The sequence below is a fragment of the Sander lucioperca genome, chromosome 22, assembly GCF_008315115.2.
Source record: "Sander lucioperca isolate FBNREF2018 chromosome 22, SLUC_FBN_1.2, whole genome shotgun sequence".
Classification (NCBI taxonomy): Eukaryota; Metazoa; Chordata; class Actinopteri; order Perciformes; family Percidae; genus Sander; species Sander lucioperca.
Genome location: NC_050194.1, coordinates 11,076,795 through 11,100,779, shown reverse-complemented (window position 1 = coordinate 11,100,779; position 23,985 = coordinate 11,076,795). Strand labels below are relative to the sequence as shown.

The 23,985-nt window shown below is 42.2% G+C and overlaps 1 protein-coding gene across 4 annotated transcripts; it reads right to left on the bottom strand.

Moving 5' to 3' along the window:
* Positions 1-1,386: 1,386 nt before the first annotated feature.
* Positions 1,387-23,496, bottom strand: slc38a10 (solute carrier family 38 member 10). Of its 4 annotated transcripts, XM_031291237.2 has the most exons (19): positions 23,281-23,496; positions 22,834-23,079; positions 18,770-18,887; positions 18,503-18,548; positions 18,225-18,318; positions 17,829-17,972; positions 15,573-15,697; positions 11,255-11,357; positions 10,805-10,987; positions 8,506-8,617; positions 7,247-7,353; positions 6,992-7,145; positions 5,248-5,418; positions 4,782-5,165; positions 4,592-4,678; positions 3,772-3,792; positions 3,277-3,417; positions 2,610-3,187; positions 1,387-2,516 (listed from the first exon to the last, which is right to left on the bottom strand). In XM_031291237.2, the coding sequence occupies exons 2-19, from the start codon at positions 22,921-22,923 to the stop codon at positions 1,968-1,970; spliced, it is 3,207 nt and encodes a 1,068-aa protein (XP_031147097.1). In that variant the 5' UTR covers positions 22,924-23,079; positions 23,281-23,496; the 3' UTR covers positions 1,387-1,967. The 4 variants fall into 4 exon arrangements, with proteins under 4 accessions (XP_031147097.1, XP_031147093.1, XP_031147094.1 ...); XM_031291233.2 differs by having other exon boundaries at positions 1,387-3,187; XM_031291234.2 differs by lacking the exon at positions 15,573-15,697 and adding an exon at positions 14,660-14,784 and having other exon boundaries at positions 1,387-3,187.
* Positions 23,497-23,985: the final 489 nt, after the last annotated feature.

Here is a 23,985-nt window from a genome sequence, read left to right as displayed (position 1 = left end):
GGCTTAAACAGGTGCGTCCCAAATTTTTAAACATTAACATTTTAATACAACATTATAGTCATTATGGCCTTTAGAAACATGTTTTTTTGTGGAGGTGGGGTAGTGCACTATAGGCCCCTGTGGTGCAGCCTAAGCTTTTGTCCTTAATGGCATTTTTTTCCCCCCTTACATTACTTTTACACTCTTAAGTAGTTTTGAAACCAGTACTTTTACACTTTTGCTTGAGTAAAAAGCTTGATTTGATACTTCAACTTCTACAGAAGTCTTTTTATACCCTAGTATCTATACTTCTGAGTAATGAATGTGAATTCTTTTGACGCCTCCGTTCGTAACAGCAAAATGTACAGAAATTCAAAGACACAAAAAATAGAATAGCCTCTTGTACAAAGCAAAGGTCCAACGTGTTGAAGTGCCAACTGATGGGAGGAATTTTTCAGAAAGATTGAATTACTAAGAACACTACAAACTTACTCCATATTTCCTTTTACTGTCCTTAACACTGTTGTTTTCTTATATCTTCTTTGTTGCTCTTCTATGAAAGCCAGTAGTTTTTCCTGCTGGTAAGGAAGTCTCTTCTGTTGCTCTTGCTGCTCCTTGATCACCTGCAGTAGGATGGCGTGGTCCAGCTGGCCCTCTACAGGACAAAAAGGTTGAATTAAAAAAAACTCACAATGTGCTCCTCAGAACATTGCATTGGAGCTGAGTTGGACTGATGCAGGGCCAGTCTCTACATGAGAGGGGAACGGAAGTACCGTCTCATTGATCCATTCAAACACTGTAGCCTTAAATATCAACTTTTTTATTACGTTGTTGAAATAAAGACTACATGTTGCAATTGAGCAAAACCATGAAATACTGCTACATTCTTTAATATGCAAGACCGAATATACAGGGGTGAATAAAACATTCCTGATATCTGTCTCTATTGTCTGAACACAGACCAACAGCCATGGATGTAATAGAGATGTTTTTATTCATTATTAGCAAAATGTACAGAAATACAATGCACATAGAAAAATAGCCTCTTGTACAAAGCAAAGGTCCACCAGAAATTTTGAAAAAGATTGGATTACTAAGAAACACTACAAACTCCTTCCACTGTCCTCAACAGTGTTATTTTCTCATGATTGCTCTACTCTTTGCATTAAGAGTGGAAGCAAAAAGAACACAAATTGAGGAAAAACTGCCACATTTGTTTTGATAAAACAGCAGCATATACATTGGAAGGCACTGATAAATCAACAAGGAACAGATATTTAAGATGGAATGATTAGTAACTTATGATCTGGATCTATATGCTTTATTGTCCACAGTTTATCAAACCCTAAGGCTACACTACATACCTCGTAGCTCCAGCATGAGGTTGAATTCAGTTACTTTCATTTGAAAATATAGTGAAACAAGTCTTACTCTAAGGCACCTGAACCCACATTACATCCAATACGCGGTACATGTAGGTTCAAAGAAACCTTAAACCGTAACAGATATTACAATATTTACATCTCAAAGTAAGAGATACACACAAACTGAACTTTTAACAGAAAATCGGCACAGGAGAGAGCACAACAGATCCTTCAGAGAGCCAAACTCCACAAAGCTGGTGAATAAAAAGGAACTTGGGTGACTCAAATACAAACATTAATACATCCTCCCTGTCTAATCACTCTATGGAATGGTATTTGCATAGATTTATATACATTTCAACAGTGACCTCTTCAAAATTGTCCTCCCTAAAGACAAAAATAAGTTAATATGTACATGCACTTTGCTCTTTAATAGACTGTTATTTCCACAGTAGACAGTATCAAGGAAGAGAAACTGTTCCTCTTTGTCAACAACATTTCTGAAGGAGAGAAAGTAAGGCAACAATATCACGGTCCACAGTATTAGAAGTTTCCTGCAGCTGTACAGTATGTGTCGAACTTGCTGCCCGATCATTGAGTGAGAATCTGTGTGCGTCTGATGCTTTATTTCGTTCCCTCGTCCTCTGAGGCCTGTTTAATCTGCCGCGTGTGCACCATTGCCCCAGCCAGTAGCTGCTCCTCCAGGGCCGCATGCAGGTCGGAGCCCCCCAGCTCCAGCAGGGGCTCTAGCCTCGGCATCCCCCTGGGCACCCCGGGCTCCTCCGGGGGCCCTCCAGCTTCTCCGGGTCCCAGTTCCCTGCGCCTCCGCCTTAGATCCATCTCTCCCTGGTCCCTGAATTTCTCGTGGGAGCCCTGGGGCTGAGCCCCGGCTTTGACGGCCCCGTCTTCCACACCTTCTCTTGAGTCCGCCTGAGCAGCAACATCCTCTTTGAGGTCTCGTCCTCCTTTCTTCAAAGCTTCACCGTCTTCCCTCTCAGCCCCCTGTGCAGCCTTTCTTTCTTCTACGACTCGCTCCAGCTGGGCCAGCCTCTCCCGAGCCTCCTCTGCCTGTTTCTCTTTCTTTGCTCTCTCAAGTATTTCATTGTGTGCTTTCTGCATCTCCTGATGAAGTCTCTCTTCTGCAGCTTTCTCCAGTCTCTCTTTCTCCAGCTCCTGTTCTCTGGCCAGCTTCTCTCTTCTCTCCCTTTCTAGTTGTTCTTTTTCCACTCTGGCCTGCACTTCTTTCTCCATCGTTTCTTTCTCAACTCTCTCCTTCTCCAACTCCTGCTCTTTGGCCAGCATTTCTTTTCTCTCTCTTTCCAGCCGTTCTTTTTCCAATCTTGCCTTCACTTCTTTCTCTATCCTCTCCTTTTCTACCTCCTGCTCTTCGGCCATCTTTTCCTTTTTCTCCCCCTCAAGCTGTTCTTTTTCCAGTCTTGCCTGATCTTTTTTAAGATTTTCAGTTTTTTCTTTTTCCTTATCTAGGCTTCTTTCTTCATCTTTAAGTTGAGCTGCCTGATCATTTTTAGGTACAGGCTGACGGTCCTCAGGTCTTTTCTTTCCCAGTGGCACTCCCTTTGCCCCAAGCTCACTCTGCTTATTGGATTCTCCTCCGAGTGCAACATGGCCATCCTCCTTGTAAGCCGCCTGCTTAGCTACAACCTCGACACCCTTATCCCCGGCCTGCACTTGATTCTGGGCCGCGGGATGAGGCTCGGCAGCTCCGGCTCCAGCTTCCTCCTTGGGCTGCATCAGGTCTGAGTCCAGGCCAGGCTCTTTGGGCTTTGCTGCTCCATCTTCCACCCCCTCCTGGATGCCTTTCTCTGCCTCACCATCAGCAGCCCCTTTAAGTTAAAAACACTTTTGTAACACCTATGATACCTGTGATCTCTGTCAAGTGTTGTGCCTGCAAAAGCATTATGTGTATACCCACCAGCCGGTTGTTTCTGGTGGATTTCCTTGTGTTGCTCTTCTATGACAGCCAGTAGTTTTTCCTGCTGGTCAAGAAGTCTCTTCTGTTGCTCTTGCTGCTCCTTGATCACCTGCAGTAGCACGGCGTGGTCCAGCTGGCCCTCTACAGGACAGAAACGTGGAATTCAAAATAAGTCACAATCTGCTCCTCAGAACATTGCATTAGTTAAGGAGCTTAGTTAGACTGATGCAGGGCCAGTCTATACATGAGAGGGGAAGGGAAGTACCATCTCACTGATCCATTCAAACACACATCTCTAGATTGTAGCCTTAAACATCAACTGGAATGGGCAGCTGTAGACACACACAAACTATGTCAGGGGGAAAGGTGAGTGGGTGGATTCTACACGGGCACATTATTTAGTTATTATGATAAAATGTTAATTCATATATGTACTGTGTGTATATTTGAGCGACAGACCGAGATAAAGAGAAAAAGGCAAGAGGGAATTCATACCTGCAACCAGCTTTTTTATCACTGTGATAGGAGTCCGGCAGAGAGAGAAAGACAAAAAGGGGGTAAAGATAGAGAAGGAGAGTGAGAGAGAGAGGGCAAAAGTAAACAGAACAAGAAAGTCAACAAAAGACAACAAAAGACTGCCTCGGTGGTGTATCAAGCCAGGTCAAGAAGTAGGAGAAAGAAATGGATTTGAATATCTCTGCTGTGTTTTAAACCATTTGAACCGTCACAAACAGGCACAATAAGCAAGACCAGATCACAGAGACTAGATTACATAAGATAAAACAAGCGAAATAAGGAAAGGAGAGGCAGGGGCATTAACAGCATGCAGCACCTTATTTTGTTTGTTACAATGTAGCTAATTCAAGAAGAAAAAAAACACCTTAATTAATGATTTTCAATCTGTGATGAAGTTATTTTGTGACTTTCTTTTTATTGTTGAATTTGCGTTGCGTTTCACATGCTATAAAACACTATCCACATAAAGCTGCGGCTGCATTGCATTCTGGTCAATGGAGGCTACTGGTGTTGTTGGAGAGACTGGTATCCCCCACCTCTTCTACATGTAATTCTTTCTGTAGGATTGTTGAATGTTGCAAAATGTGTACCAACCTTAAGTCAGCAGGACAAAAACATTTTTATGCAGCTATATTTTAGATTACAGCCAGTCCATTGTATACATTAAAAAAAACAAAAAACAAATGCATCATCACCATGCATGATACATTTGCAGTGTGACTTATTTTAAACAGCTGCTAAGTAAGTGACCTATCGTGTCTATGGCCCTGGACCCCTGAAGGTTTTCTACTCCACTCACCGTCCATCTTCTCGTCTGCCGTATCTTTGCTGTCTATACCTGGAGCCTCGTCTGCAGCAGGATGATGCTCTCCTTCAGGAAGTGGAGCTGAAGGATCACCAAATATCACCGGGTCAATGTTGCGTTTACCGAGAACTGTTTTTCAAACCCAGCTGCCTTAAACTACAGTGATACAAAAACAGAGACTAACCCTCACGTTTCCCAGCAGCATCTGGAGCTTTGCCCGCTTTATCGACTTGTGCCACCGCAGCCTGATTCCCTGCAAGAGGATCTTTCACAGGCTCGAGCTTCTCCACTTCCTTTGGCGGGGGGACATCCTGCTTTTTGTCTGCCCCAGCAACCGGCTTCTCCACCACTTCATTGGACCGGACTTCCCCACCACCCAAATCCACTTCCTCTTTCCCCACAACAGCCTCAGCAGGCTTTGGTTTCTCTTCAACTTTGTCGTCTTTTTTGTCCGCTACCTGCACAGCGTGCCCTAAACCTGGCTCTTCATTTCTTGTGTCCACCTGGACCTTGTCATGGGGGATGGGGGGTTCGTGGCGATGGGCTTCGCCCTCTGGCACCGCGACACCTGGCAAAACAGACCAGGCAACACTAAGTCTACACAGTTCAAACTCCAGATCAAGATTCCAGCTTTGGTTCAGTTTCCTTACCAGCATCAGGGCGGTCCAACTGCACCTCTTCATCCTTCTTCCTGTCAGGTAGTTCCACTGGTCCTTTAATCTGGGGGGGCTCAACTGGGCCCCTCTCTACAGGCTGCACCACCTGCACAGCTGGAAGCTCAGCTTTCTCGATCTCCGCTGGCTTCTTGTTTGCTGGATTGTCTACATGCAGACACACAAGACACAAGCTATTAAAACACAGACCAGTGCTACTGGAGATACAACATATTCCCAAGATCCTTTAGCCAAACTGTTAAGGCAAATGTAAGTCATTTAGTAATAGATTTATACAACCATAAAAAGTTGTATATTTTTTACCTGTTTAGTACTGCTGCTGGTGAGCTTTTTAATTTGCATTTAAAGCCAATATATACAGTCAGTCTGAAAATTATGAGACACATTACTGTGACTAAATTAAGAAGCAATAAATTTGACACCTAATTTATTCCACTATTTTCTCTTGTCTGAGAAAAGTCAAATGACTGTATTCTGGTGCATTACTATTTAACACTGGCCCTGACATGTACTCTTTATTTTACAGTTGTGTTTATTACACACATTAACTGCTGGCATTAAAATAAATTAACAACCCTGCATATCTCACATGAACTGTGCGTACTGATGCTCTCAGCTGTAATGGATTTCAAGTCGACTATTTCTGATGAGTAGATCCACTAGGTGGCGGCAAATACCGACAATGGCAAAACTGACGCAATTGGTGGGGCAGAGTAATTGAGCAACAGAGAGAAGAGAAGAGAAGAGAAGAGAAGAGAAGAGAAAGTGAAAGTGACAAACAGGTGTAAAGGTTGGACCACATGGGTGTCCTCTGGAGTCAAAAACAATTCAAATCAACCGTTAATCAGAGTAACAGAAAGAATCCAAAGATGAAGGCAAAAATACTTTGCTGGTGTCAGTGAACAGGTTAGAAAAAGATGCCACTGAGGAACGATGGGGTAAGGAGAAGTAGTAGTAGTAGAAGTAGTGAAACTAAAAGCGCCATCCTTTTTCACCCTAAAACTGAGAACATTAACTCGAAAAAGGTTCCCCTCCGTCTAATCTCCATTTGTTTCGTCTGCACCCCTCTACCCTCCCCAAACCCATATCACCCTCTTCCTTTATACAGCCAGAGCTTGCAGGCATTTTATAGCTGCCACAGGAGATCTGGGGGGAGACGGGGGTGGGTAGACAATGTATTTTGGGGGGAGGGGGCAGCAGGAGAAAAGAACAGAGGTAGATGGGTGGAGAGAAATTACTGGAGTTTGAAGGGCATCACTCTCGCTCCATCAATGTCAAGCACTCAGCGCTGCTCTCAGATATTATCAAGAGGTTATCTCCTCGCCCAGCCTGTCTGTCTGTCAGTCACTCTGTCTGTCTCCATCTTTTCTTCTCACAGAGATGAAAGAACCCCTTTCTTTTGCTGTGGCTTTGTGCTTTTGTTTTAGTCTCGCTGGCCCTTTGCCACTGGCTCACATTCTCTTTACGTTGCCGTTTCAGGGCGCTGTAGTCCACGACTTTGAAAATAAAACAAGAAATAAACATGTCTCACGTGCCGCCGGTGCCTTTTGCATGAAATAATTACATGCAGCACTGCTGTCTGATCTCAGACGCTGCAGACAACCCTGGCTCCAGCCCATTGAGGTAAATGTTTCCATGGCTCATTAGTAAACCACTTCCTTCTATCGTCCGTCAAGTAGATAAGTGATTGCCAGCCATAAGCCCATGTCACGATCTTTACCGTGCAGTTCGGGGAAGTCCGGTAGGGGCAGGTCGTGCTTGACAGGTGCTGGAGGAGGAGGAGCTTGGACCTTGGTGCCGGGGCTTCTAGATGAAATTGAGAGGGTGGTGAAGGTGCTGACCAGTAGGATGCCCAGACCCACGCAAAGCACCAGCTGCAGGACAGAGAGAAAGAGGAGAAGCAACGCAGGTTAGTGAATAAAACATATTTACACTGAGCAATTGATTACGAAAGTGCCAATTCTGACTATGTAACCTGAGAAATGAAGCCATTCTTCTGGATCTTTCTGTAGATGAGAGCAGGGCATATGAAGCAGATGAGGCTGCCCATAGTGGCTCCAGTCAGACCCAGAATGGTTTCCACTAAAGAGAGAAAAACACAGGGATTATCTTGTGGTCCTGTAACTCCCAACCAAGGGTACTTGTAAGATAAATGGTTTAAATAATTAGGTTAAACGTAATAAACGTTTTATATAATTAGCTACGTTAGACAGAAAAGGTTGGGACCCACTGCTGTAGAGCTCACTGGGCCAAACATGGCACCAAAATTACCAAAGTTGAGGGGTTTGCGTCCTGCTGAGCTCACTGTTCCACATCTCCCAAAGCAATTCCCCATATCTACGCTATTTATCACTAGCTCCATTCATACCTGCCTCTGCCATTCATAACCGGCACCTGCCCAGCCCCAGGCTCCCATCCATGGCACCCTGCTCCTGGCAGCAGCGAGCCCTGGCCCCACCCCCGTCTCTGTGGACCAGGGCCGGCTGGGCGCCGGGCCTAGAAACCCATCGTTCTTCCAGAGGACGGACACCATATTGTCTGCCTCAGATTTAGTGTCCATTCTCCCCAGGGTCCTTACCTCCCTTCTCCTCAGTCTATTAGTCTGATTAGATACACAAAGAGCCAGCCAAACCCGCTCTGTGTGTGTGTGTGTGTGTGTGTGTGTGTGTGTGTGTGTGTGTGTGTGTGTGTGTGTGTGTGTGTTTGTGTATGTCCAATCAAAAGTTTAACAAACAGCCACCATATAAAATGATGAATAAAACAAACTCATTCTAACCTTTACATCCCCACCATTTTGGAGCCATTTGTGAGTGGGACGGAAAGACTCAAAGAACCGGACAGAGAGACAATACTGGTGTGTACATGTAATTTTGTGTGTGTGTGTGTGTGTGTGTGTGTGTGTGTGAGAGTGTGTGAGAGAGAGAGAGAGAGAGAGACAGAGTCTGAGAGAATAATAGCCCTATCTTCCTGTCTGCCTGTCTAAAAAGGAGATAAAAGTTAGAGCCCTGATTTAAGGACTGTGTTAGAGTGTGACAGTCACTGACTCGTAAAGTCACATTCACACTTGTCGTAAAGCTCCCCGGCTACTCCGCCCACATAAAGGAACACATGCACCTTAAAGACCTCCAGTCAGCGAGCTGTACACATGCGCGCACGCACACACACACACACACACACACACAATTTCAATCCATTCAATTCATGCCTGATTGTTCACATACACACAGGATGTACCGTTGGGGATGAGAATGCCTCCCAGCATGGTGCCAAACACAATGCAGAGGGTGATCATCTTGAAGCGCAGAGGAGGCATGTATCCCCCGGCAGCAAACGTCCCATCCTTCTGCTGTAAGATGTAAAACAGAGAGTGAGATGAGAGGGACAGACAAAAAGACAAAACAAATAAATAAAATATCTCACAAATCTACAATTAAATTTTCTTTTTTTGAGGGTACGATTTGATTTTTGTTCCTTGGGTAGCTTGTTAGCATTCCCGCTACATTCAGTGAAGTGTTGTGGACACACCAATCCTTGTGCGCAATATCGCCTTTTTTTTCTCATCATCATATTGCCAGTACTACTGGTCTGGTTTTCACCAAAAAAACAAAACAAACTTTCTCTTTTCCTGGCAGAGCCAACAGAACAAATCTTCAATATTGTATTCGATATTGTATATGCTTTCTAAACCACAAAAAGAATTGTGTGTCACAGGATTTTTACAAGTCAGATGTGTTTATGTGCCTGTAATGTCTAGATACGATTTCAATTAACGTCACAGTTGAGTTCCTCAGAAGGTGTTTCCAGTAGGGCTGCACAATTAATTGCATTTTTTATCGAAGTCCCAATATGGACTAGTGCAATATCCAAATCGCAGGGGAGGCGCAATATTTGTTAAAGGCAAAAAAAAAAAAAACGTTCTTAATGAAGTGATGTGGTGCTGCAGAGATGTCGTATCCTACACAGACTAAAGAAAACATCTTTGCTTGGTACAGATCCTCGCATAAATCACACTATAATCATTTCAATTTCAAATTTGAATATTTTTCAATGAAAATGAGAATGATACACAAATGATCATTTCCTCCAATATCGTGATTCATATCGCAATATCAGTCCAAATAATCGCACTTAGACGTTTTCCTCATATCGTGTAGCCCGTTTCCAGTGGGCTCTGTTAACATGGAGTTAACAATGTTTCTGTTTTTATTTATTGTCAAACCTCATTACATAGAGCATGGGAGTGCCACTTCCACAATAATAAGGCAGCAAGTTACACTGTGTATTATCTTATGATTAATCTACTTTAAAGTAACAAGAACAAAGCTAAACGAGGATTTATAGTCTCCAGCCAACACATACCAAAAGGGGGGATGTTTTATGCATCTGCGTTAAATTGACGCCGTGGCTACGTCCGTAGGTATGTGGAGATGCCGACCTTAAGGTCCAGACACACAGAGCCGATAATCGGCCGTTGGACAGTCTGGCGAGGTCAGTGACTCTTGTCTGTTCGGTATGTTCCGTGCTGTCGGCCTTCATTTTTGCCAATTTGACATGTATAATCAGCGGGGCGGGCACTGCCGGCAGTCGGACTCAAATGACCCATCTGATTGGTAGAGTGCTAACCCGGAAACGGGGAGCGAACTGACCTTTGTTGATCTGAAATGAAGACAGATTCAGCAACTGCATGGCCTATTTCTCACTTAAAATGTTTTCAGAAACATGTTTCGGTGAACTATTTTAGTACAATATGAGATCGTATTCTGAACAAGTCGCCATGACAGTCTGTCTTTGAATTTCTGGAGAAACCAGACCCACGTGACGCGTTCATCCAATCAGCTGCCGGTTTTCATTTTTGGGCGACAATACAGTTTAGCGCCGCCTGCTGTTATGGAGACGTATTACTTCTCGTCTCTTCGGTGTGTTCCGTGGCACTTTTTTGACCAACTCGGGGATACTGATCAGTCCAACTGCCTTTTCTGCCGAGGGTCGGCCGTCTGGTCTGTGTGTCTGCAGCTTTACGCTACGTCGTAGCCTGATGTGCACCCTTTAAAAAATGTAACTACAAGTCGCAGCGATGCACGTCTCTTTGCCGTGGCTTGGTAGCGTTGCATTTCCCCCTACTCATTTCCTGGTTCTCCTTTTCCATAAACTACATGAAATCAAGGATAGGGTTAACTTTTCCTGCTACAGATTTCTGACCGTGGTCAGAAAGAACAGTCTCCCACTATGCCTTTCTAGAATCCTTGCTCTGAAGCAAATCACCATCACTCTCTCACTCGCTGTACCATCCACACACATTCTCTTAAAGAGATCGACACACACACAAACGCACAAGTATCAACTTCAGGCCACATAGGTAGGCTATGGCGAAAGCTCTGCGTGGAGCCTCCGCAGAACCAGAAATCAGCCTTTCCACACATCACACACTAACTTTGGTTTCTGAATTTGTATCTAAATCTTTAAACCATTAGCATTCACAGATATTATTATTATTAGTAGTAGTAGTAGTAGTAGTAGTAGCATTTAGGTTAACCTGCTGCTCAAAAAGCATGGTGTTGATGGCCTGGCGGCAGGGCAGGATCATCATGGGGAATCCGACGGCCACAGACATCATAAAGCCCACGCGAATCATCTCAGTCACAAGGTTGGACGGGAAGTTCATCAGCACGTTGCCTGCGATGTTATCAGTGAAACTGACGTAGCCAAAGAAACCCACCTGGTTCAGAGAGAGGCGGAGTGAACCAAATACAGGGTCGGGAGGAAAGCAGAAAGAGGGAGACATAAATATGTAGAACACTAAGTCATTAAAAATGGTAACTGACAGCATTCAATAACTTTTTAGCTGAGATGTTTGATCAGAACAAGCAGACACTCTGTAATATCACAAAATCAATAGGTTTCCATGTTAACAGCAGTGACCGTGGCAAATGTAGTCAGTGTAAATGGCGGTGGCTCGTGCGCGTGAAAGTGCGTTTCCACTCACAGTGATGTAGAAGATGGTGACTACGTTGAGGGAAGAGGTGAAGATGGTGCTCATGCGTTTGACGGACGGCTCGTCCAGGCTGTCGTAGGTCGGCAGCACCTGTCTGTGAGAGACAAGCAGCCCAACAACAACAAACTCTGCATGCTGCGTGACACAAGACCACACTGGTACTGCTCTCGTGCATTCATGTGCTGTCCGGATTATCACATACACAACTTTTAGCTATTGGATTGAAGTCTGGCGGTGAGAGTCAGGGAAAGTAGACCCGTGAATGTTACATGAATCAGCTTCTTTTCTTTTATTCTCAAACAGCTGACAACATGCAACATATGACAGTCAAGATATCTACAACTTCAATAATTTGATAGTGGAAACTGCTCTGTAGATTTCTTTAATGAGCAGCCATATGGAGGCCCATTTGTGCCACTCAATAACCAAATGATGCATGTCTTTTCTCATTTTCTTGTGATTGCTTATTGCTTGTTTAGTCCATTTGAATGTTAACAGATTTCTGGTTTCCCAGATGTAACTTTGCAGATTATCTGCATTGTTTGTTAATGAATGTAGTTCACTACCAACTTGATCTAATCTCTTTACAAGTCAAACAAGCAAATAAAACTAATTACAGCTTGCTTAAATATTTTGTTTTGAGATAATAAGACATCACAGTGGCTTAAAGTTATAGTGCGTAGTTTCTGCCGCCCTTATGAGGAATTCTAAGTAATGACAACAACACTGTTGGCGCGTCCACGATACAAACCCCTTCGTGACCGTGCACCCTTTTTGCCCAAGCATCCAGCAATTGTTTAACTAAGTACATTGACTGAATAATTAAGTGATGGATTTGTTCCCTGATTCTTTGATTCTTACAAATCCATACCGCCAGACAGAATTAAGGCGCTTGTAAGTCCGGACGTAAAGCACAAGCAAGAACATCTGACATGCACATGAATGCAACAAGTTTCTCAGCATGTGGAATTTTTTACATATTATGAATTTAATGCAAATATTAATTTACTAACAATTTGTGTTTCCAAATGTTTTAATTGCAGTAGATGGAAGTAACGTCATGGCAGTGGGGGTGAAGCATGTAGGAAGTGTACGAGAGCGTGCATGTGTGTGTGTGTGTGTGTGTGTGACACACACAGAATGGGCGACAGTAGTCAAGGCTGGTTGAAGTTGCACCTGAGTCTGTCTGTCTGTCTGTCTGTAAACCCAGGTATCTGTCTCCCTCTGTCAAGCTCTGTTCTGTGCTATAAGAGAGCGTGGCCGCTTGGAGGGAGCCGTCGGCACATTAACCCGTGAATTTACAGTCTTTATATATAAAAGTGATTGCCTGGCAGGTTTTAGAGCATTATAAACTTTTCTGGCAGATTCTTTGTGCTTGCCTCCTCTCTTTCTCTCTCTCTCTCTCTTATATATATATATATATATATATATATATATATATAAAAAAAAGGAAAAAGAGAGAAAGAGAGAGAGAGAGCATAACTTTTTCTGCCTCTTGTCTGTCTTTGCCCGTCTTTCTTTCACACACTCCGGTTTTATGAGCAAGCACTGTCCCGTGGCGCTTTTTCTTGACGCTTGTTTAATCCGCAAACCAGTAAATCTCATAGCCAAGGTTAAAGAAAACGGTATATTGTAAGTGGGGAGCTAAAGCACCTAATGGTCACTCAATAGTCCTTACTCAGAGGCTAATGTATTTTTGCATTAACGCTCTTAAATGTAGGAAATTTGAAGGAGAAGGTCTTCAAAGCCAATGTGGGGAAGTGTGTGTGTGTGTGTGTGTGTGTGTGTGTGTGTGTGTGTGTGTGTGTGTGTGTTGGGAGGGCTTGAGTGTGTGCTGCAGATAATATCATTAACTTGGAGTTGAATGCATGCTGGCAGTAACATCACAGAGGGACATTTTTCGCCGCACGTTTTTCTTATGTCCCTCTATTGTGAGCTAACGGCTCCTCGCTATTCAAATGAGCAGCCAAAAAAGAACGGGCCAGCTCCCATCCCGTCATAATGGTGATGTTAAGTAATGTTTTAGCTGAAAGTAAACACATTTCATGAATGTAATAAAAATCCAATGTGCTGAGAGCTGTTTAATCAGCCTGTGAATACATCAGTGTGTGTCTGTAAGATGGCGACAGTCCAATGTGTTGATTAGTGGTTTGGCTTTAGCTGCCTGCCGCCGAACGGAGCGCCTGCCTCGCTCGGCCTGACCACAGGCCAAGAAACCACCCTGCCAAATATCACTCAGCGCTGCTAGTGGGAAACAACGCACAAAACACACATGCATAAACACACATAAGTGCACACTTTCTTCTTCTTCTAACGTGCGCCCACCTCGCTCGCTAATAAACACGCCTGCCGTACCATAATGTTATGTTGGCTTTGTGCAATTACATTAATTAAAGTCTCGTTCTAGTCTCAAGGCGACGGTCACCCACTCCTGCCACTTACCTCACTCTCTCTCACACAAACAAACCCATATAGCAGCACCACCCAAACATCTGGCCCCTAATGACCTCACCATAACACTCTCTACATCCTTCCCCAGCGCTGCATTCAAATTACAGATAAGACTTCGTACATCCAGGTCCCACTAGACCTTCAGACGTTACCCATCGCCCGCTCAACTCACTGCAAACCCAGAGCAAGCACTAAAGCGTAGTGGACAGGACAAGAGAGGCAGTGACAGAGCATGCAGATGGGGGGGGGGGGAAATGGAGAAATGAATGTATACGGTGAGTCAGAGAAGCTCTGATTAAAGTGTAAGAAGTGAAATGTAGTGGTTTGATCTCTGCAGTCACTGCAGGGAAAGTTAATGCAATGCGAAGATTGCCCTGAAAACCCTCTTACTGTCTGGCAAACTTTTTGTTGTCGTGACATTTAAAAGTCACTACACAACCCAATGACACTGTTTTGCAACAAATGGTTGCTTTCCGTAACTGCCAAATTGACTCGTATTTTTTTAGAATCACAATCAGAATCAACTAAAGCCTCAGGTTAACTCTAGAGAGGGCAGGCCTAATGGTGGAGCAGATTTGGACGAGCTGACTGTGAAAAGCACATTAGCAAAAATGAGTAGCCTTGCTCTGCAACTACAAATCCCTCAACAACCACCTCATCTCCACCACAAATGTGTGCATCTCTCTGGCTTAAAGGAATGATGCAAGTGCACATGCAGTAATTATGATGTTTGCTCAATTTCTACATGCAGCAATGAAAGATTCAATTCACTGTGCCACTGCAGGAGTTAGACAGTGGAAAAGCACACGGTTGAGCCATCTAGCCACCACATGATTTTAGGACTTCTGTCAGATTTTCCATATTCTGAAGCTTGTTTAGAGTCTTGTTTGACGTTAGTGTCATTACATGGTCCTTTGCGGGCGGAGGGGCGGCAAAAGTACTTACGACTGACAGGCGAAGGCCATCCCACAGATGGGGAGACAGCGAAACACACCCTCCCAGCGCACCACATTGACCTGCCCTAGCCACCAGTCGCTGAGCAGCCCGTGTTTGAACGAGGACAGCACCATCTGAGGGGAAGGAGGGGGAGGGGGGGCAGGGGGTTACGGCCCGAACCAAATGAAGACAAGTGGGGGAAGAGCACGAAGAAGAGGAGGGGGGCTGCACCCATGCTGACGGCTCACAGACAGATAATGGAAGTAATCAATGAGGAGAGAAAACCAGAGAAAACGAAGAAAGGGACACAACAAAGAGACACGACAAGAAACCCCATACTGAACAAAAAAACCTGTCGTAGCTGAAGAAAACGGAGTAATGAAGGCGATGTGTAATGAATGAAAGTGAAATCATAAATTTGATCAAAATAAAAGGCTCATGAAAGGGTAATCTAGACAAAAATGGCCCCACAGGTTTTCGATCAGCATGTGTCTCTTTAGTCTTGCTCATTTTATTACCTGATAAAGTCCCAAAGGACAGCAGAACCCTCCCACATCCACACCCAGGCTGCTCATCCTGGGTGTGGGGCGGTAGCGGAAGGGCAGCAAAGATGAAACTTTCACTTCAGTATGTTACACTTCTCTGCCTTACTACTACTGCCACCAAACAAACACACACACACACACACACACACACACACACACATATAGGCACACTCACAGAGCTGAAATAGCTCAGACCAAACCCAAATTAAAGGTGAAAAATGGGGATGACTGAGAGGAGTGGGTGGAAGACTAGGTTGGAGGGGGGTTTAAAGATGCAGGGGAAAACATCTGGCTTCCATCATTCTCTCCCCCCCCCCCCAACCACGACTGTCCTCACGGTGGTGTTATATCAGGGGTGGTTTCCGTGGTTTACTTACGGGTGACAGCAGAAGGTTGTGGCGATAATAGGCAGGCACTGAATGACGCCCTTGAAGCGCCACAGGTGAACCCGCTCCACCCAGGAGCCAGAGATTATGCCATAGCGCAGAGACGACAACACTATCTACAGCAACAGCAGCAGAAACAGCGGTGGGAGAGAGGAGCAAACAAAGGCAGTGCAGAGGAGGAGAGGAGGTAGTCGAGGAGAGTGAGGGATAGCAGAAGAACACGTGGGAAAAAGAGGAGGACAAAAGAAGTAAAGGGGTGCAAATGAGCAGATAGGAGAAACGAAGGGTAGGATGAAAGGAGGGAAGGAAAGGAGATACATCACTGTTAGAGGGTTAGGGGTCTGGACTGGGCCGGGCCTGGATCTAAAGCCAGACACACACACCACAGCTCCAGGTTATCGCCATGCTACGGAACTACACGTCACATCACACAAAGGAGACTGTAAACAGCAGTGTCTGTGGAAGCAGCGACACGGGTCAGAAAAACAGAACCACACAACAGTAAAACGAGCTGAGTCACACCAGGCAGGAAACTGCTGCTGAACTCAAACATTTTAGTATGTTGCACCTCTGAACACACTCCCAACCTATGACGCAACACTCCATCAGAGCTGTGTGGTCAGTGTTGCTTAGCGTTAAATGCAAACAGCGGAGCACTGAACGTCCTAATGGGAAGTTGTACCAGTTGCTACTTTAGTGGCATAGGAGTGCAGTGCTGTGCGTCCTCATTCAGCAACATTGACAGCAAGTATTTTAATATATGTTAATGGAGCCCAAACTGTGCTTCATGCTGTACTGATGGCTGATTGGACTGGACTGTTCACATGAAAACATGTGCAATTCTCTGCTGAGTTTTCACTAGTACTGAAACGACTAGTCCATTAACTGGGAGCAGTGTAATATCTTTAAAAAATAGCTATTTGAAGACGTCACCGAGGTATCTAGGAAATTGTGATCAACATTTTCCCCCATTTTCTAACATTTAATAGACTTTAGAGTAATCAGCCTAGAGTTCGTTCGATTAATTAAAGGAAATTCAAGATAATCGATTAAGTAAAAGTTAATCGATCATGAAGAGATATTGTTAGTTGCAGCCCCAGTTTACACTGTACAGTAGATGTATTGTTTTTACCTTGCAAACAAATCTGAAATGCTACTGCAAAACAACCTGCACAACCAGAAAAAAAGGAAACATGTTGTAAAGGGGTACACAACTGTTTTAAACAGTCCCCTGCTAGGACATCATTGATTGGAGTGTAGCCAGAAGTGTAACACAATTGAAATGTTTCAAAGAAATTCACAACCCCAACACCATCAAAAGGTTGAGTTAAGGCTACATGGCTAACAATGTGACTTACAGTATGTGAGTCCTCAACCTTGAACATTCTCATTTTTCCAGGTTCCTGAAGGAATTATTTCCAAATAACCATAAAGGCTAGTATTAACATTAGAAATATTACAGCCAGCAGCCATAGTGGTTTTAACTCAATGCTGATTGAATGGGGCAGAAAGGTATTTACAAATAGCAATGTTGTACTGACTTAGGAAAATAAAAGTCTTTCCAATAAAAATAACTGTGAAATATATCAAATGCATTTGACATATTTATATCTGGCAACAAATGTTTGTGATTTAGTGGAGTTGACTATGTGACCTCCATTTACTTTGCACTTAAAGTGCTTAAAATGTCTCTAGTGGCCATTTCCAAGTGGTGTCTCCTTCCCAGGGGAGAGCCTTTGTTTCAGCCTACAAAGAGCAGTGCAGCAATTGTTTTCTGCCGGATGTGATTTAGTGTGAATTTGCTCTTTCAAAATGAGGCGCAAGACAATATTGTGTCGGTAAGAAGGACATAGTTCTGTACAATGGAGCAAAAAAGGAGGAATTAACACAGAACACAGCGAAATTCAAACGAAACATTCATCTGAAAATTATTCTGAAAACCAGGTAAGTTAGAACAGACAGCAAGGTGTGACACTGTGCTGCAAGTTATAAATGCATCTTTAGTATTTATATGTACTATTTCTGTGGGGAAGAAGACTAAAATAAAGAGCACGTTGGTTTCAAAATCAACTCTGGTACTGGAACATAAAAACCCTCCAACAAAATCTAAACAAAAGCAATATTCAAAAGGCTGTAAAAAAAAAAAAAAAAAAAAAAAACCCTGTCCTCCATAAGCAATGCCACTGCAGTCTGTTTGTCTGCATAGCATGCAGTGACGCTACGCTGTCTGTGTGTTGCTGGGCTCACCGTGAACATGAAGAGGGTGTAGAACATGAGCGCCATAGCAGAGAAGGACTGGATGGAGGACATCATGTTCCTCTGCAGACTCAGAGGGAGGACGATGAACAGAGACACGGCGATCAGCAGCAGCACGCGGAAACTGCCAGTCACCTTTAGAGGAGGGGGACATAGGAGGGGGACATGAGAATACAACGTTGTTTCTTCAGAACTTATTTACAGACTTGATTCTACCAATTGTTAGTTTGTCCATTTACCTCTTATTATTCCAACATTTACTACAGTGATTAGCTGGTTTGGTTGCTTAAGAGTAAAGTTAAGGGGAACGCAGAGGGGAGCTCTGGATATGAAACACATGCTCAAAGACTGAGAGATGAATTTATAAAGCAAATAACGATCTCAAACCTGTAAACCTAACATCTGAGCGAAGAAACTTGAGCCCAGATCAGCTATCACGACGTAGAAGGCAATACAGGTCCCCAACATCAAACCGATCATACTGCAGGGAAAGAGAGAGATGGGACAGGGGGAAATCGGCATTATTATTAGTGTCTATGGTTTTGGAAATAAATACACTTTATTTGTATACGTCTATGATAATTATATGGGGGGAAAAAAATCAAGTCATAATATACACTTTGAATACAGCATAATGTGCGTAGTGAATTACTAATAAGACTTGCCTCATCTCCACCACTGTTTTTCCTGGTTTCCCGTAAGCATGGAAGGCTGCAGAGAAGGGAGTGACGTCAGTGTGCGAACAACATGTGGACAAACAGATGGCAGTGTTGGGAAAAAAAACATTGTGGGTAGTGATGTGGTTTTCTGGAATTGAAGCTTCCGTTGCTGACACCTTTTTATCTGTCTACTTCAGTCACGATGGCTATTGTTGCTACTGCGAACTGTCAGCGATAAATACAACAACGTCACTCATTACGGTTTAAACTCACCCAATCCTGCATAAGTCCTTCTTTTGGTGCTGCTCGCTGTGTTGACCAGGAACATGCAAGACTTGTGGGTCATCCACGAACAGAAGAACAGCAGGAGAGTTCCCAGCACTATCCCACACTGTAAGAGGACAGAGGGACACTTAAACGCAGAACACATACAATAAGAGATGTCCCAAAATCTCGGCATATTACTGAAATACTAAATGCTTCATCATGTCTTCTATCATATCATACAAGCATCAACGTAGGGCTGGGCAATATTTCAATATTATATCGATATTGTGATATGAGACTAGATATCGTCTTAGATTGTGAAGAATTGTAATATCGTTACATGGTAAGTTTAGTCTTTTCCTGGTTTTAAAGGCTGCATTACAGTAAAGTTATGTCATTTTCTGAACTTACCAGACTGTTCTAGCTATTTGCCTTTACCCACTTAGACATTATATCCACATTATGATGGTTATTTATCTAAAATCTAAATGTGGAATATTTTGTGAAAGCACCAATTGTCAACCTTACAATATCGTTGCGGTATCGATAGAGGTATTTGGTCAAAAATATCGTGATATTTGATTTTCTCCATATCGCCCAGCCCTACATCAACGTTCAAAAATTACATGATTGGGTCTCGATGCCCTGGTTAGGATTCAAACTGGTACTAAACTATCTTGATTACATTTAGTCCTTAAAATTCATTACAACACCAGTCCAAGGAGGAAACACATTGTCCAGTTTTATATTCAGTAGACTCAAAACATAAAGTTCTATGGAAGAATTATACAAACACACTTCAAGATAACAAAAGAACGGATAGCTTATCCGTGTACAGGATATCCGCAACATAAAATATTGAGCAATGACACTAATTTTATCCACACATATAAAACAACTGTATGCTACGTTTAAGAGGGCTACTTTTGATTGCCTTTTGTCTGAGAGGTGTATTTGTTTTTATAATTGAAAGGGAGTTCAAGGGTCCAATAAAATATTATGTTATGATGGGGAACATTTAGCAATTTAAAGAAGTGCCACCCCCACCTCATATCTTCTTTAGTTCCTTCCGTGCAGAAAGACCTACAAATACTGGACAAATGTTGAACTTGCTTAGTACCTGTGTACACTAATAACAAACAGAGACGCAGTGAAGTAGGAAGCAGGCTGAAATGCTCTAAAGCAAATAGTTTCCTGAGTTCATACTGTGATGACAATGATATATCATAATTTCCTTTGGTGACGACAATGATACGTTATGAATTCCTGGCTTTACCCTGTTTTTCACAGGGATGTTGGAGGGTAAGGCCCTGCTGTTCTACAGTATCTTGCCAAAAGGTACTTCAGCAAAGCTTCTGCAAACACAGAGGGGCTAAACCAAGTTTGGCATTTGTGCCAAAACCTGTAACAAAGGGTGTTTAAATGATTTAATGGGGAGAGTGAAAAGACTCATGCTGCAGTTGACATGCTGTTTATGTTCAAACAAGCGTCCATTGATCTGATGAGGAAGTTGCTCGGCTATAAAAAGCAACCCCGTCATTCATTACAGTTTTTTTTTTTCGATTGCTAAACGACAGTGGGCACAACTGAAGCCACATGTGCAAAACTCTAACTACAGTCTGCACAGCAGCAGTTCATGTGGACCAAACTCTAGTTAGTTGTTCATTGCTTGAACAGTTTTCAAAACTCCACACACTTATCCCATGACTTTAACCACAACGTGCACAACACTGTGGATTTACAGCACTTTGTTCAAATGCTAACACACTGCTGTCTAAACTGTTAACCACACATTCAAAACAGAAGATTTCAGTCTGGTGCCTATCAAACACTGCTGATTGCAATTTCAGCTGAAAGCCTAAGCAGGTGTCTTGTTTTAGACTAGTCAGTGAACATATACGGTATTTATACAGAGGAAGCTCAGAAAGCCTTATTTTGTATACAAACACCAAATAAGAATGAAACAATTATACACTATACCGTTTGAGAGAAACAGGTATAAGAGCAAAAATACCAATATGTCCAGGTAAGATGTCTGAGGTTACATGCACAGCTATAAAACAAAAATGTGAAAAACACTATATCTTTACTATAGTAAAACTGTGTTCTTACTGCTTTTCAGAAAGTAATGGAGGTGAAAGAAATGGAAACATCACATTCATTAGTATTTAGAGATGATGCAGACATCCAATGTGATGAAGAAAACTTGCCGCATGATGCTGGAGAGAGGCAGGATTAGTCACACTACTTTGTTACTTTTATGCACCTTTAGTTTTTTCCAGTAATTCCATAAATTACTAGAGACAAAATACTATATTGAAGCAAACTGCTGATTTTCATTCCTTCTTGTTTACCTTACGTACAAATTGGTATATTACATGAAATCCACATATTTTCTTTAAAGAAACTATTGAGTAGTGTGAAGTTACTTCAAATTGTTCAAACTGTAAAAATGAGAAAGTTTGTATTTTCTGTATTGGTGTTTGCTGCTAGTGTTTTTACTCTCAGTGTGTTCTGAGTGGCAGTGTGTGTTATCTCAGTGAGGACTGTTCATAGTGTTTGGCTGCACTGAGCCTGTTTTGAGATGTGTGTTAAGAGTTGTGTTGCTTGGAATGAGTTTTGCAGGAGAGGTGAACTGTTTAGTTCAGGTGACTGTTGGTAGTGCAGACTGTAGTTATGTGGCTTCAGTTGTGCCCAGTGTCGTTTAGCAATCGAAAAAAACCTGTAAAGTAAACGTCCCTTCACGAGGATGTCCTCGTACAATGACAAAACAAAATACACAGAGGCCAAAATCAAGCACTCTCTCATCAGTATCAAGCTGAAGGTTACAATGTTCAGTTTGATTTCACAATTGGGTGGCGGTTTAGGGGGGGGTGTCAGGTGATGCTGTTGAATGAATGTTGTTATACTACAAGGCTGTAAAAATTCAACACCACTCCAAACTACAACTGACTGCAAATACCATTATTTCGGCAAACTGAAGCTTGTTAATTTGCACTTGATGTGTGACAACTTGACATGAGTTGTTTTTAGGTTCTAGCGATGCTGCTGTACAGTATAATGTATCAGGTTTTAAAGGGTGTATATAGCTGCCTGCGTGTTTCCTATGTTTCCATTTTATCAAATATGATGCATTATTAAAGATTAAACTATCCAATAATGCAGTTAAAATGAGCTCCACCCTGACAAACTGCAACATTAAGGTACTGCTTCCATGTTATTGCAACAATAATAATGCCCAAAATATAACATTGACATTAGTCATTTTGCATAATATGTACTTTTACTTGTTTGATAATACATACATACATGTATTACTTTTAAATGCAGGACTTATACTGTTTCCTTTACTTAAGTAAATAAACACTTTTTGCACCGCGATATATATATATCTATATATATATATATATATATATATATATATATATATATATATATATATATATCTATATATATATATATATATATATATATATATATCTATATATATATATATATATATATATATATATATATATATATATCTATCTATCTATATATATATATCTATCTATATATATATATATATATCTATATATATATATATATATATAGCCTAATAGCTAACTGAGATAAGATCCATATCAATGCAAATCAAACCAGCTATTAGGCTAACTGAAATAAAACCATGCCAATCTCTAGGTATGGTGAAGGGTATGTGATGATGTGGGGCTATTTTAATTCCAAAGGCCAAGGGAACTTTATCAGGATGCATAGTATCCTGGATCCATGAAATAACTGGCCTTTAAAAATAAAAATCTGCCTTCCTCTATGGGAATTTAACATAGGGGTATGTATAATTATGGCCCCTGTATTTTAAGGAAGAACATTTATTTATTTACAATACATTATTAATTCACAAAACAAATTGGTGTCCTTAAAAGGTCGGATTTTTCCTCATTTTTTAATTAAGGCATTAAGATCAATTTCCAAAAGATTATTTTTTTATTCCTCTTTTTAGTCAACTTGACCATGGGTATGAATACTTATGAGCAGCACTGTATATGTGTGTGTCTATGCAGGTGACCCACCTGTTTGAAGCAGAAGGGCATGGTGAGTACACTGACTCCGACGATGCTGTTCACCACGTTCATGATAAGACCCCAGTTAGACGCCGTCATTTTGAACCGCCTATTGACTGGTCCTCCTTTGGTAAGAAAATGTCAAGCAAAGTGAAGGCAAACGGTGAAGTATAACTGTCTATTATCTGGTCCAAAGCGGGAACTCGAACTAAATTGCGTTTTTCTAACTCCTCCGCTGATCAATGACGTGGCGCTCTAGGAGAAAACACAGACACAGCGGAGTTTAACGTTTGAGACACTTGAACTTTTTGTCGTTTTGTAAAATACACACTAACATAAACATATATATATTTAAAAAAAAAAAAACACGTATTAAAATGAACACCAACATGTCAGAACATAACGTTAAGTGTTAGTAGCCTAGCTTCATTACGTTAGTTAGTTAACGTTAGTCACCTTTCCCTGCGACTACCGCGTCGCGGTCCCATATTACGTCATCATCGTTAATTTCCTGACATTAAATGGGAATTTCTCGTTAAAAAATTGCGTCTTCGTGTGTGTAAATGCAACAGGTTGAAGGAAACTCGGTATACGATATAACGGCAAATCCAACCTGATTATTTTTCTGAACGGCGTATCCAGGAAGCAGAGCTTATAGTCGAGGAGGTGAGAGAAGAGAACACAGCCCGCTGGTTTCATTCCTATTGAAATACTTGGGCGCCCACTAGTGGTCACATTACGCTCATGAACATACTTGAATGGTTAAATCCCTCCATTCCTTTCTTCTTACAGTAATGCCCTTCTAGCTTCAGCAGCGTATTCATGGTTTTATCATTTTTTTTACGAACTTTCTGTTGTCGTGTACTTTGCATGAGCCTTACTTAATTTCTACTCCACTACATTTCAGAGGCAAATAGCCTACTATTATAGTACTTTTACTACCCTACAGATAGCTAGGCCTATACATTTCAAACTAAGATTTTACATTCAAAAGAATGTGATAATCTTATAAAATACAAGTAGGCCTAATTGTTAAAGATGAAACTAGTGGCTCTCAAGCATTTGGCTTTTGACCTCTTACAACAACAGTGTCTACTTAGGGCCCTTTGTCACATTTCAGTGTGTGAGCTGTCAGTCCTACCAAAGAGTGATTTCACCTCT

Bases quoted from the DNA above. Each gene is read 5' to 3' on its own strand.
- slc38a10 (XM_031291233.2), bottom strand. From the start codon at position 22,923: ATGACGGCGTCTAACTGGGGTCTTATCATGAACGTGGTGAACAGCATC. The intron at 7,354-8,505 runs GTACATCCTGTG...TTCTCTCTTTAG, and splicing joins AGGCATTCTCATCCCCAACG to TGGAAACCATTCTGGGTCTG. The intron at 3,418-3,771 runs GTATGAATTCCC...TCTGTCCTGTAG, and splicing joins GATAAAAAAGCTGGTTGCAG to AGGGCCAGCTGGACCACGCC.